This window comes from Oncorhynchus mykiss, chromosome 15 (genome assembly GCF_013265735.2).
Source record: "Oncorhynchus mykiss isolate Arlee chromosome 15, USDA_OmykA_1.1, whole genome shotgun sequence".
In the NCBI taxonomy this organism is placed as follows: Eukaryota; Metazoa; Chordata; class Actinopteri; order Salmoniformes; family Salmonidae; genus Oncorhynchus; species Oncorhynchus mykiss.
The window spans coordinates 79,333,206-79,342,619 of NC_048579.1; the positions used below are offsets into that span (position 1 = coordinate 79,333,206).

A 9,414-nucleotide genomic window follows, 5' to 3' on the forward strand; every position below is an offset into this window, starting at 1 on the left:
GCTAGCGATGTTGCTGTTCGCTACTCGTTAACCCTGGCACGAGCCCCCACCCTTCAAACTCCAGGATGTTGGTTCGAGAGTTGATGGAGGTCTGAGAGGGGGCGGAGTCCTCCAGAGTCTCCTCTGCAGAGTCTTCCTCACTGGTCTCAGTCAGGTCCTCTCCGTCAGCCCCGCCATGACGTCTGAAGCCACCAGGTCTTCTGGAGCGCGGGGGGGAGGGGAGGGGAGGAGGAGGAGGGGGAGGGGAGGAAAGGGGGGAGGGGAGGAGGGGGAGAGGAGGAAGGGGAGGGGAGGGGAGGAGGAGGAGGGGGGAGGGGAGGAGGGGAGGGGAGGAAAGGGGGGAGGGGAGGAGGGGGAGAGGAGGAAGGGGAGGAGGAGGAGGGGGAAAGAGGGGAGGAGGGGGAGGGGAGGGGAGGAAAGGGGGGAGGGGAGGGGGAAAGAGGGGAGGAGGAGGAGGGGGGAGGGGGGGAGGGGATGAGGGGAGGAGGGGGAGGGGAGGAGGAGGAGGGGAGGAGGGGGAGGGGAGGGGGAAAGAGGGGAGGAGGGGGAGGGGAGGAGGAGGAGGAGGAGGAGGGGAGGGGAGGGGGGGAGGGGGAAAGAGGGGAGGAGGGAACACGTTTTTAATGTAAGACTGAAAAAAGAAGCTAATTGACATCTACAATAACAATATAAATTGATTTTACATATAAGTGTTGTGTATAAATAACTGTAGTTGATCAATAACATGGGTAGATGATCAATAACATGGGTAGATGTGAATTAACAACTGTAGTTGATCAATAACATGGGTAGATGTGTATTAACAACTGTAGTTGATCAATAACATGGGTAGATGATCAATAACATGGGTAGATGATCAATAACATGGGTAGATGATCAATAACATGGGTAGATGTGAATAAACAACTGTAGTTGATCAATAACATGGGTAGATGTGTATTAACAACTGTAGTTGATCAATAACATGGGTAGATGATCAATAACATGGGTAGATGATCAATAACATGGGTAGATGATCAATAACATGGGTAGATGATCAATAACATGGGTAAATGTGAATAAACTGTAGTTGATCAATAACATGGGTAGATGCTGCCCCCCAGTGGTAATCTCTACTAACTGCAGGTGGCACGCTGTACTTAGGGAAAGGGGACACCTAGTCACTGAAATGTGTCTTCAGCTTTTTACCCACAAACCCCTCTGACTCAGAGAGGGGCAGTGGGCTGCCTTAACCCACGTCATCCGCGCCCTGGGAGCTGCTGTTGTTAACTACCTCGCTCAACGGCAGAACGGAAGGTTTTTTCACCCATCTTGTCAGCTCGGGGATTCAAACCAACAACCTTTCAGTTACTGGCCCAATGCTCTTAACCCGCTAGGCTACCTGCCGCCTAGGCGTTGCACCAGTATCTATGGAGGCGGCAGGTAGCCTAGTGGTTAGAGCGTTGGACTAGTAACCGAAAGGTTGCTGGATCAAATCCCCGAGCTGACAAAGTAAAAATCTGCCGTTCTGACCCTGAACAAGACAGTTAACCCACTGTTCCTAGACCAGTTAACCCACTGTTCCTAGACCAGTTAACCCACTGTTCCTAGACCAGTTAACCCCACTGTTCCTAGACCAGTTAACCCACTGTTCCTAGACCAGTTAACCCACTGTTCCTAGACCAGTTAACCCACTGTTCCTAGACCAGTTAACCCACTGTTCCTAGACCAGTTAACCCACTGTTCCTAGACCAGTTAACCAGTTAACCCCCTGTTCCCAGACCAGTTAACCCACTGTTCCTAGACCAGTTAACCCACTGTTCCTAGACCAGTTAACCCCACTGTTCCTAGACCAGTTAACCAGACCAGTTAACCACCTGTTCCTAGACCAGTTAACCACCTGTTCCTAGACCAGTTAACCCACTGTTCCTAGACCAGTTAACCCACTGTTCCTAGACCAGTTAACCCACTGTTCCCAGACCAGTTAACCCACTGTTCCTAGACCAGTTAACCCACTGTTCCTAGACCAGTTAACCCACTGTTCCTAGACCAGTTAACCCACTGTTCCTAGACCAGTTAACCCCCTGTTCCTAGACCAGTTAACCCACTGTTCCTAGACCAGTTAACCCCACTGTTCCTAGACCAGTTAACCCACTGTTCCTAGACCAGTTAACCCACTGTTCCTAGACCAGTTAACCCACTGTTCCTAGACCAGTTAACCCACTGTTCCCAGACCAGTTAACCCACTGTTCCCAGACCAGTTAACCCACTGTTCCCAGACCAGTTAACCCACTGTTCCTAGACCAGTTAACCCACTGTTCCCAGACCAGTTAACCCACTGTTCCTAGACCAGTTAACCCACTGTTCCTAGACCAGTTAACCCACTGTTCCTAGACCAGTTAACCCACTGTTCCTAGACCAGTTAACCCCCTGTTCCTAGACCAGTTAACCCCCTGTTCCTAGACCAGTTAACCCCACTGTTCCTAGACCAGTTAACCCACTGTTCCTAGACCAGTTAACCCACTGTTCCTAGACCAGTTAACCCACTGTTCCTAGACCAGTTAACCCACTGTTCCCAGACCAGTTAACCCACTGTTCCCAGACCAGTTAACCCACTGTTCCCAGACCAGTTAACCCACTGTTCCTAGACCAGTTAACCCACTGTTCCCAGACCAGTTAACCCACTGTTCCTAGACCAGTTAACCCACTGTTCCTAGACCAGTTAACCCACTGTTCCTAGACCAGTTAACCCCCTGTTCCTAGACCAGTTAACCCCCTGTTCCTAGACCAGTTAACCCCACTGTTCCTAGACCAGTTAACCCACTGTTCCTAGACCAGTTAACCCCACTGTTCCTAGACCAGTTAACCCCACTGTTCCCTAGACCAGTTAACCCCACTGTTCCCTAGACCAGTTAACCACACTGTTCCTAGACCAGTTAACCCACTGTTCCTAGACCAGTTAACCCACTGTTCCCTCGGTAGGCCGTCATTGAAAATAAGAATTTGTTCTTAACTGACTTGCCTAGTTAAATAAAGGTTAAATAAAAAATCTAGTGTATGTCAATGGTAGTAGTGTACCTGCTGTGTGACTGCAGCCTCCGGTACTCTGCCCTCACTTCCTCCAAGCTGCACGGCCCATCTTCATTACCGAGGAATATCCCTAAACACGTTGGTGAATAAGAAACCGTGCCCTTAATCACACAGAGCGTGGTTTTTTCTGTACACATCAAAAGGGCATAGGGCTCCTCTCACCTTTCAGGAGCATCAGTCTGCTCAGGTGGGCTTCCTGTTCTTTCAGAAATCCTTTGGCGTGGTCCAAGATCTTCCACTGACCGACCAGACAACATTACAATGACACTTTACAATACAACACATTCAACTGAGGTTTCCACTTTTATCTGATCCATAATACCAATTTATCACCAGGTAGGTGAAGATCTACCTGCATGGCCAGGTAGGTGAAGATCTACCTGCCTCACCAGGTAGGTGAAGATCTACCTGCCTCACCAGGTAGGTGAAGATCTACCTGCCTCACCAGGTAGGTGAACATCTACCTGCAGGGCCAGGTAGGTGAAGATCTACCTGCCTCACCAGGTAGGTGAAGATCTACCTGCCTCACCAGGTAGGTGAACATCTACCTGCAGGGCCAGGTAGGTGAAGATCTACCTGCCTCACCAGGTAGGTGAAGATCTACCTGCCTCACCAGGTAGGTGAAGATCTACCTGCCTCACCAGGTAGGTGAACATCTACCTGCCTCACCAGGTAGGTGAAGATCTACCTGCCTCACCAGGTAGGTGAACATCTACCTGCCTCACCAGGTAGGTGAAGATCTACCTGCCTCACCAGGTAGGTGAACATCTACCTGCCTCACCAGGTAGGTGAACATCTACCTGCCTCACCAGGTAGGTGAACATCTACCTGCCTCACCAGGTAGGTGAACATCTACCTGCCTCACCAGGTAGGTGAACATCTACCTGCCTCACTAGGTAGGTGAACATCTACCTGCCTCACTAGGTAGGTGAAGATCTACCTGCAGGGCCAGGTAGGTGAACATCTACCTGCCTCACCAGGTAGGTGAAGATCTACCTGCCTCACCAGGTAGGTGAAGATCTACCTGCCTCACCAGGTAGGTGAAGATCTACCTGCCTCACCAGGTAGGTGAAGATCTACATGCATGGCCAGGTAGGTGAAGATCTACATGCATGGCCAGGTAGGTGAAGATCTACCTGCATGGCCAGGTAGGTGAAGATCTACTTGCATGGCCAGGTAGGTGAAGATACACCTGCATGGCCAGGTAGGTGAAGATCTACCTGCATGGCCAGGTAGGTGAGGATCTACCTGCATGGCCAGGTAGGTGAAGATATACCTGCATGGCCAGGTAGGTGAAGATATACCTGCATGGCCAGGTAGGTGAGTATCTACCTGCATGGCCAGGTAGGTGAGTATCTACCTGCATGGCCAGGTAGGTGAGTATCTACCTGCATGGCCAGGTAGGGGAGTATCTACCTGCATGGCCAGGTAGGTGAAGATCTACCTGCATCACCAGGTAGGTGGGTATTTACCTGCATGGTCAGGTAGGTGAAGCCCCAAATCACACCCTCTCAGCCCCAAATCACACCCTCTCAACCCAGCAACAGTTAGCTAGCTAGTCCCAAATCACACCCTCTCAACCCAGCAACAGTTAGCCAGCTAGCCCCAAATCACACCCTCTCCACCCAGCAACAGTTAGCCAGCTAGCCCCAAATCACACTCTCTACCCAGCAACAGTTAGCCAGCTAGCCCCAAATCACACCCTCTACCCAGCAACAGTTAGCCAGCTAGCCACAAATCACACCCTCTACCCAGCAACAGTTAGCCAGCTAGCCACAAATCACACTATCTCTACCCAGCAACAGTTAGCCAGCTAGCCACAAATCACACTATCTCTACCCAGCAACAGTTAGCCAGCTAGCCACAAATCACACTATCTCTACCCAGCAACAGTTAGCCAGCTAGCCACAAATCACACTATCTCTACCCAGCAACAGTTAGCCAGCTAGCCCCAAATCACACTCTCTCCACCCAGCAACAGTTAGCCCCAATCACACTTTACCCAGCAACAGTTAGCCCCAATCACACTCTACCCAGCAACAGTTAGCCCCAATCACACTCTACCCAGCAACAGTTAGCTAGCTAGCCCTAAATCACACCCTCTCTACCCAACAAGTTAGCCCCAAATCACACTCTACCCAGCAACAGTTAGCTAGCTAGCCCCAGTCACACTCTCTACCTAGCAACAGTTAGCCCAGCAACAGTTAGCCAGCTAGCCCCAAATCACACCCTCTCTACCCAGCAACAGCTAGCTAGCTAGTTTCTCCATAGTAACTGACCAAAAATATTTTCACACAACAGTTAGCTACACATGAGAACAAGAAAGATATTTCAGATTGTTAGCCATCTATATGTATCTCACCTTAGCAGGCATCTTGTTGGATGTGGGGCAGACCACGGTGTTGAGTGTCTCGAACAGGGTGGCCAGGTTGGCCCGGTGTCGGGCCTGCAGAGCCCGTCTTCTCTCCTTCTGGTGCTCCTCCATGTCCCGTTTCCTCCGGAGCCCGGTCGGATCGGTACAACCTCGTCTGGACATCCTGATCAATTAATGGGTTATATAAAAGAATAATAAGACACTACACGGGTTAATAATCGAGTTGTTTCTCTTCCCATTAAGAGTTATATCGGTCAACAACAACAAGATGGCTACCGAGCACTGATGGCTGTTTTAGCTACTTGATTAAGTTTAGAGTTGGATAATATATCCACAGACCTTTATTATGTTGTTGTTGCTACCTTACCTTTTTGAAATCCTTTATAAATGTATGTTAACAAACTGTCCACGTTTTCTGTTGAGTTGTTATGGAAAGTGATCTATAGTGTGTGTGATTTGTCGTGCAGGATGTGGCTACATGAACCGCGGTAAAGAGGCTCCAACCGTCTCATCAACCGGCAGGATTGAGATCAGTGATGCCAACGTAGCAATTTTGTTTCTAGATTTAGCACACAAAAAAATTCAAACAGCACCTAGCTACAAATGTAGCTACTTTAAAATAAATATTTGGAACTTTTAGCAACTTCTGAAAAGTGTCTCAAACGCAAAAAATGCATTTTTCCTCTAAATGACACAAAAAAAAAACGATGTTCTCAGTCACAACACACGTGTCTGGCTACAAAAATGCGTCGTGAGTGACGTCGGCAGCAGGCGCTCAGCAGCAATTTCGGCAAATTGCAAATTCATCGTCGGCTGACTGCAGCAGTAATAGTAGTAGTAGTAGTGGTAGTACGGGTTCCACGAGACAAACCCCAATGAATATAGTTGGTCACAAATGTTTTGATCCTGGACATAACTTACAACATCAATCAACATGTCTCAATCCAAATTGTACAGAAAGGAGTGGGAGTCTGTACCTGAATTTATAGGGTGTCTGAAGCCGGTAATTGGGGGTGATTGACGGGCATACTGTGCGTACTGTAAATCAGATATGCTTCGCAAAAAAATTTATGACATCAAAAAAACATTGTGCTACCCCAAAGTATATAAATAAATCAAAACCTTTCAACCCCGCAACGCAGTCTACATCACCACAGTTGGTTAAGAGAGTGGAGAACTGCAGAAGCTACTATAGCAATGGCCACTGCAAAGCTTTGTTCGCTGCTAGCATGCGACCATTTAAAGTACGGCTTGCAAAGGTGCCTTTTCAGATTCTGTGGCAGCAACAAACTTCCAAATGCACCGCACCAAGGGCACAGAAATTATTAGGGGAGTACTGGCGCCTTATTTTCCTCAAAAGGGTAACATCAGATGTGTAGGGGATGAGAAAATCAGTCCACTGATGTCAGTGTCTCGAAATACCTGGGTGTGGTGATTTGGTATTTCAACGCTAAAAAAAGAACCGTTGTGTCCACATTTCTCGGGCTGGTTGAATTTGGGGGGGGGGGGGGGGGGGGGGATGCTTGATCAATAGTAAAAGCGGTAGTTGAGTTTCTTGAGAAGTGTAACCTTAAAAAAAGAGAATCTTCAGGGCATTGGCACTGCTAATGCGTTCGTGATGACTGGGGTGCACAAGATTTTAAAGGAACAATGTGCATTTCCCAGTTTGGTTCTCATCCTCTGTGTGTCAGTCTTTACAACTGGCTGTCAGTGCAGCATCCAAAGAACCCGTCCCTAGGAGTGTTGAGTACTTAAACCATCCCTAGGAGTGTTGAGTACTTCATCTGGGAAACCATCCCTAGGAGTGTTGAGTACTTCATCTGGGAAACCATCCCTAGGAGTGTTGAGTACTTCATCAGGGAACCCATCCCTAGGAGTGTTGAGTACTTCATCAGGGAACCCATCCCTAGGAGTGTTGAGTACTTCATCAGGGAACCCATCTCTAGGAGTGTTGAGTACTTCATCAGGGAAACCATCCCTAGGAGTGTTGAGTACTTAAACCATCCCTAGGAATGTTGAGTACTTCATCAGGGAACCCATCCCTAGGAGTGTTGAGTACTTCATCAGGGAAACCATCCCTAGGAGTGTTGAGTACTTAAACCATCCCTAGGAATGTTGAGTACTTCATCAGGGAACCCATCCCTAGGAGTGTTGAGTACTTCATCAGGGAAACCATCCCTAGGAGTGTTGAGTACTTAAACCATCCCTAGGAGTGTTGAGTACTTAAACCATCCCTAGGAGTGTTGAGTACTTCATCAGGGAACCCATCCCTAGGTGTGTTGAGTACTTCATCAGGGAACCCATCCCTAGGAGTGTTGAGTACTTCATCAGGGAACCCATCCCTAGGAGTGTTGAGTACTTCATCAGGGAACCCATCCCTAGAAGTGTTGAGTACTTCATCAGGGAAACCATCCCTAGGTTTCCTCTGCTCTCTCTGCCCTCTCTGCTCTCTCTGCCCTCTCTGCCCTCTCTCCCCTCGCTTTCAACTCTGCCCTCGCTGCCCTCTCTGCCCTCTCTGCACTCGCTGCCCTCTCTGCCCTCTCTGCCCTCTACTATAAGGGTTACCAAGGCCCTAGTCCCTTTACTATAAGGCCCTAGTCCCTTTACTATAAGGGTTACCAAGGCCCTAGTCCCTTTACTATAAGGCCCTAGTCCCTTTACTATAAGGGTTACCAAGGCCCTAGTCCCTTTACTATAAGGCCCTAGTCCCTTTACTATAAGGGTTACCAAGGCCCTAGTCCCTTTACTATAAGGGTTACCAAGGCCCTAGTCCCTTTACTATAAGGGTTACCAAGGCCCTAGTCCCTTTACTATAAGGCCCTAGTCCCTTTACTATAAGGCCCTAGTCCCTTTACTATAAGGCCCTAGTCCCTTTACTATAAGGGTTACCAAGGCCCTAGTCCCTTTACTATAAGGGTTACCAAGGCCCTAGTCCCGTTACTATAAGGGTTACCAAGGCCCAAGTCCCTTTACTATAAGGCCCTAGTCCCTTTACTATAAGGGTTATAATAAAGACTGCTTTAAGGCCCTAGTCCCTTTACTATAAGGGTTATAATAAAGACTGCTTTAAGGCCCTAGTCCCTTTACTATAAGGGTTATAATAAAGACTGCTTTAAGGCCCTAGTCCCTTTACTATAAGGGTTATAATAAAGACTGCTTTAAGGCCCTAGTCCCTTTACTATAAGGGTTATAATAAAGACTGCTTTAAGGCCCTAGTCCCTTTACTATAAGGCCCTAGTCCCTTTACTATAAGGGTTATAATAAAGACTGCTTTAAGGCCCTAGTCCCTTTACTATAAGGGTTATAATAAAGACTGCTTTAAGGCCCTAGTCCCTTTACTATAAGGGTTATAATAAAGACTGCTTTAAGGCCCTAGTCCCTTTACTATAAGGGTTATAATAAAGACTGCTTTAAGGCCCTAGTCCCTTTACTATAAGGGTTATAATAAAGACTGCTTTAAGGCCCTAGTCCCTTTACTATAAGGGTTATAATAAAGACTGCTTTAAGGCCCTAGTCCCTTTACTATAAGGGTTATAATAAAGACTGCTTTAAGGCCCTAGTCCCTTTACTATAAGGGTTATAATAAAGACTGCTTTAAGGCCCTAGTCCCTTTACTATAAGGCCCTAGTCCCTTTACTATAAGGGTTATAATAAAGACTGCTTTAAGGCCCTAGTCCCTTTACTATAAGGGTTATAATAAAGACTGCTTTAAGGCCCTAGTCCCTTTACTATAAGGGTTATAATAAAGACTGCTTTAAGGCCCTAGTCCCTTTACTATAAGGGTTATAATAAAGACTGCTTTAAGGCCCTAGTCCCTTTACTATAAGGGTTATAATAAAGACTGCTTTAAGGCCCTAGTCCCTTTACTATAAGGGTTATAATAAAGACTGCTTTAAGGCCCTAGTCCCTTTACTATAAGGGTTATAATAAAGACTGCTTTAAGGCCCTAGTCCCTTTACTATAAGGGTTAT

At 47.6% G+C, this 9,414-nt stretch overlaps 1 protein-coding gene across 2 annotated transcripts in view; it reads right to left on the reverse strand.

The window, feature by feature from the left end:
- LOC118938873 (stimulated by retinoic acid gene 8 protein homolog) overlaps positions 1-6,800 on the reverse strand; it is a 32,826-nt gene extending 26,026 nt beyond the window's left edge. The window contains exons 1-5 of one of the 2 annotated variants that reach the window (XM_036945474.1): positions 6,421-6,800; positions 5,432-5,606; positions 3,232-3,307; positions 3,058-3,139; positions 51-200 (exon numbers count right to left, since the gene is read on the reverse strand). In XM_036945474.1, coding sequence (XP_036801369.1) covers positions 51-200; positions 3,058-3,139; positions 3,232-3,307; positions 5,432-5,605 — 482 coding nt within the window. In that variant the 5' untranslated portion in view covers position 5,606; positions 6,421-6,800. Of the gene's footprint in view, positions 1-50; positions 201-3,057; positions 3,140-3,231; positions 3,308-5,431; positions 5,612-5,810; positions 6,373-6,420 lie in introns of those variants that run through there. The other variant, XM_036945473.1, reaches the window with a different exon arrangement.
- Between the last annotated feature and the right edge of the window lie 2,614 nt (positions 6,801-9,414).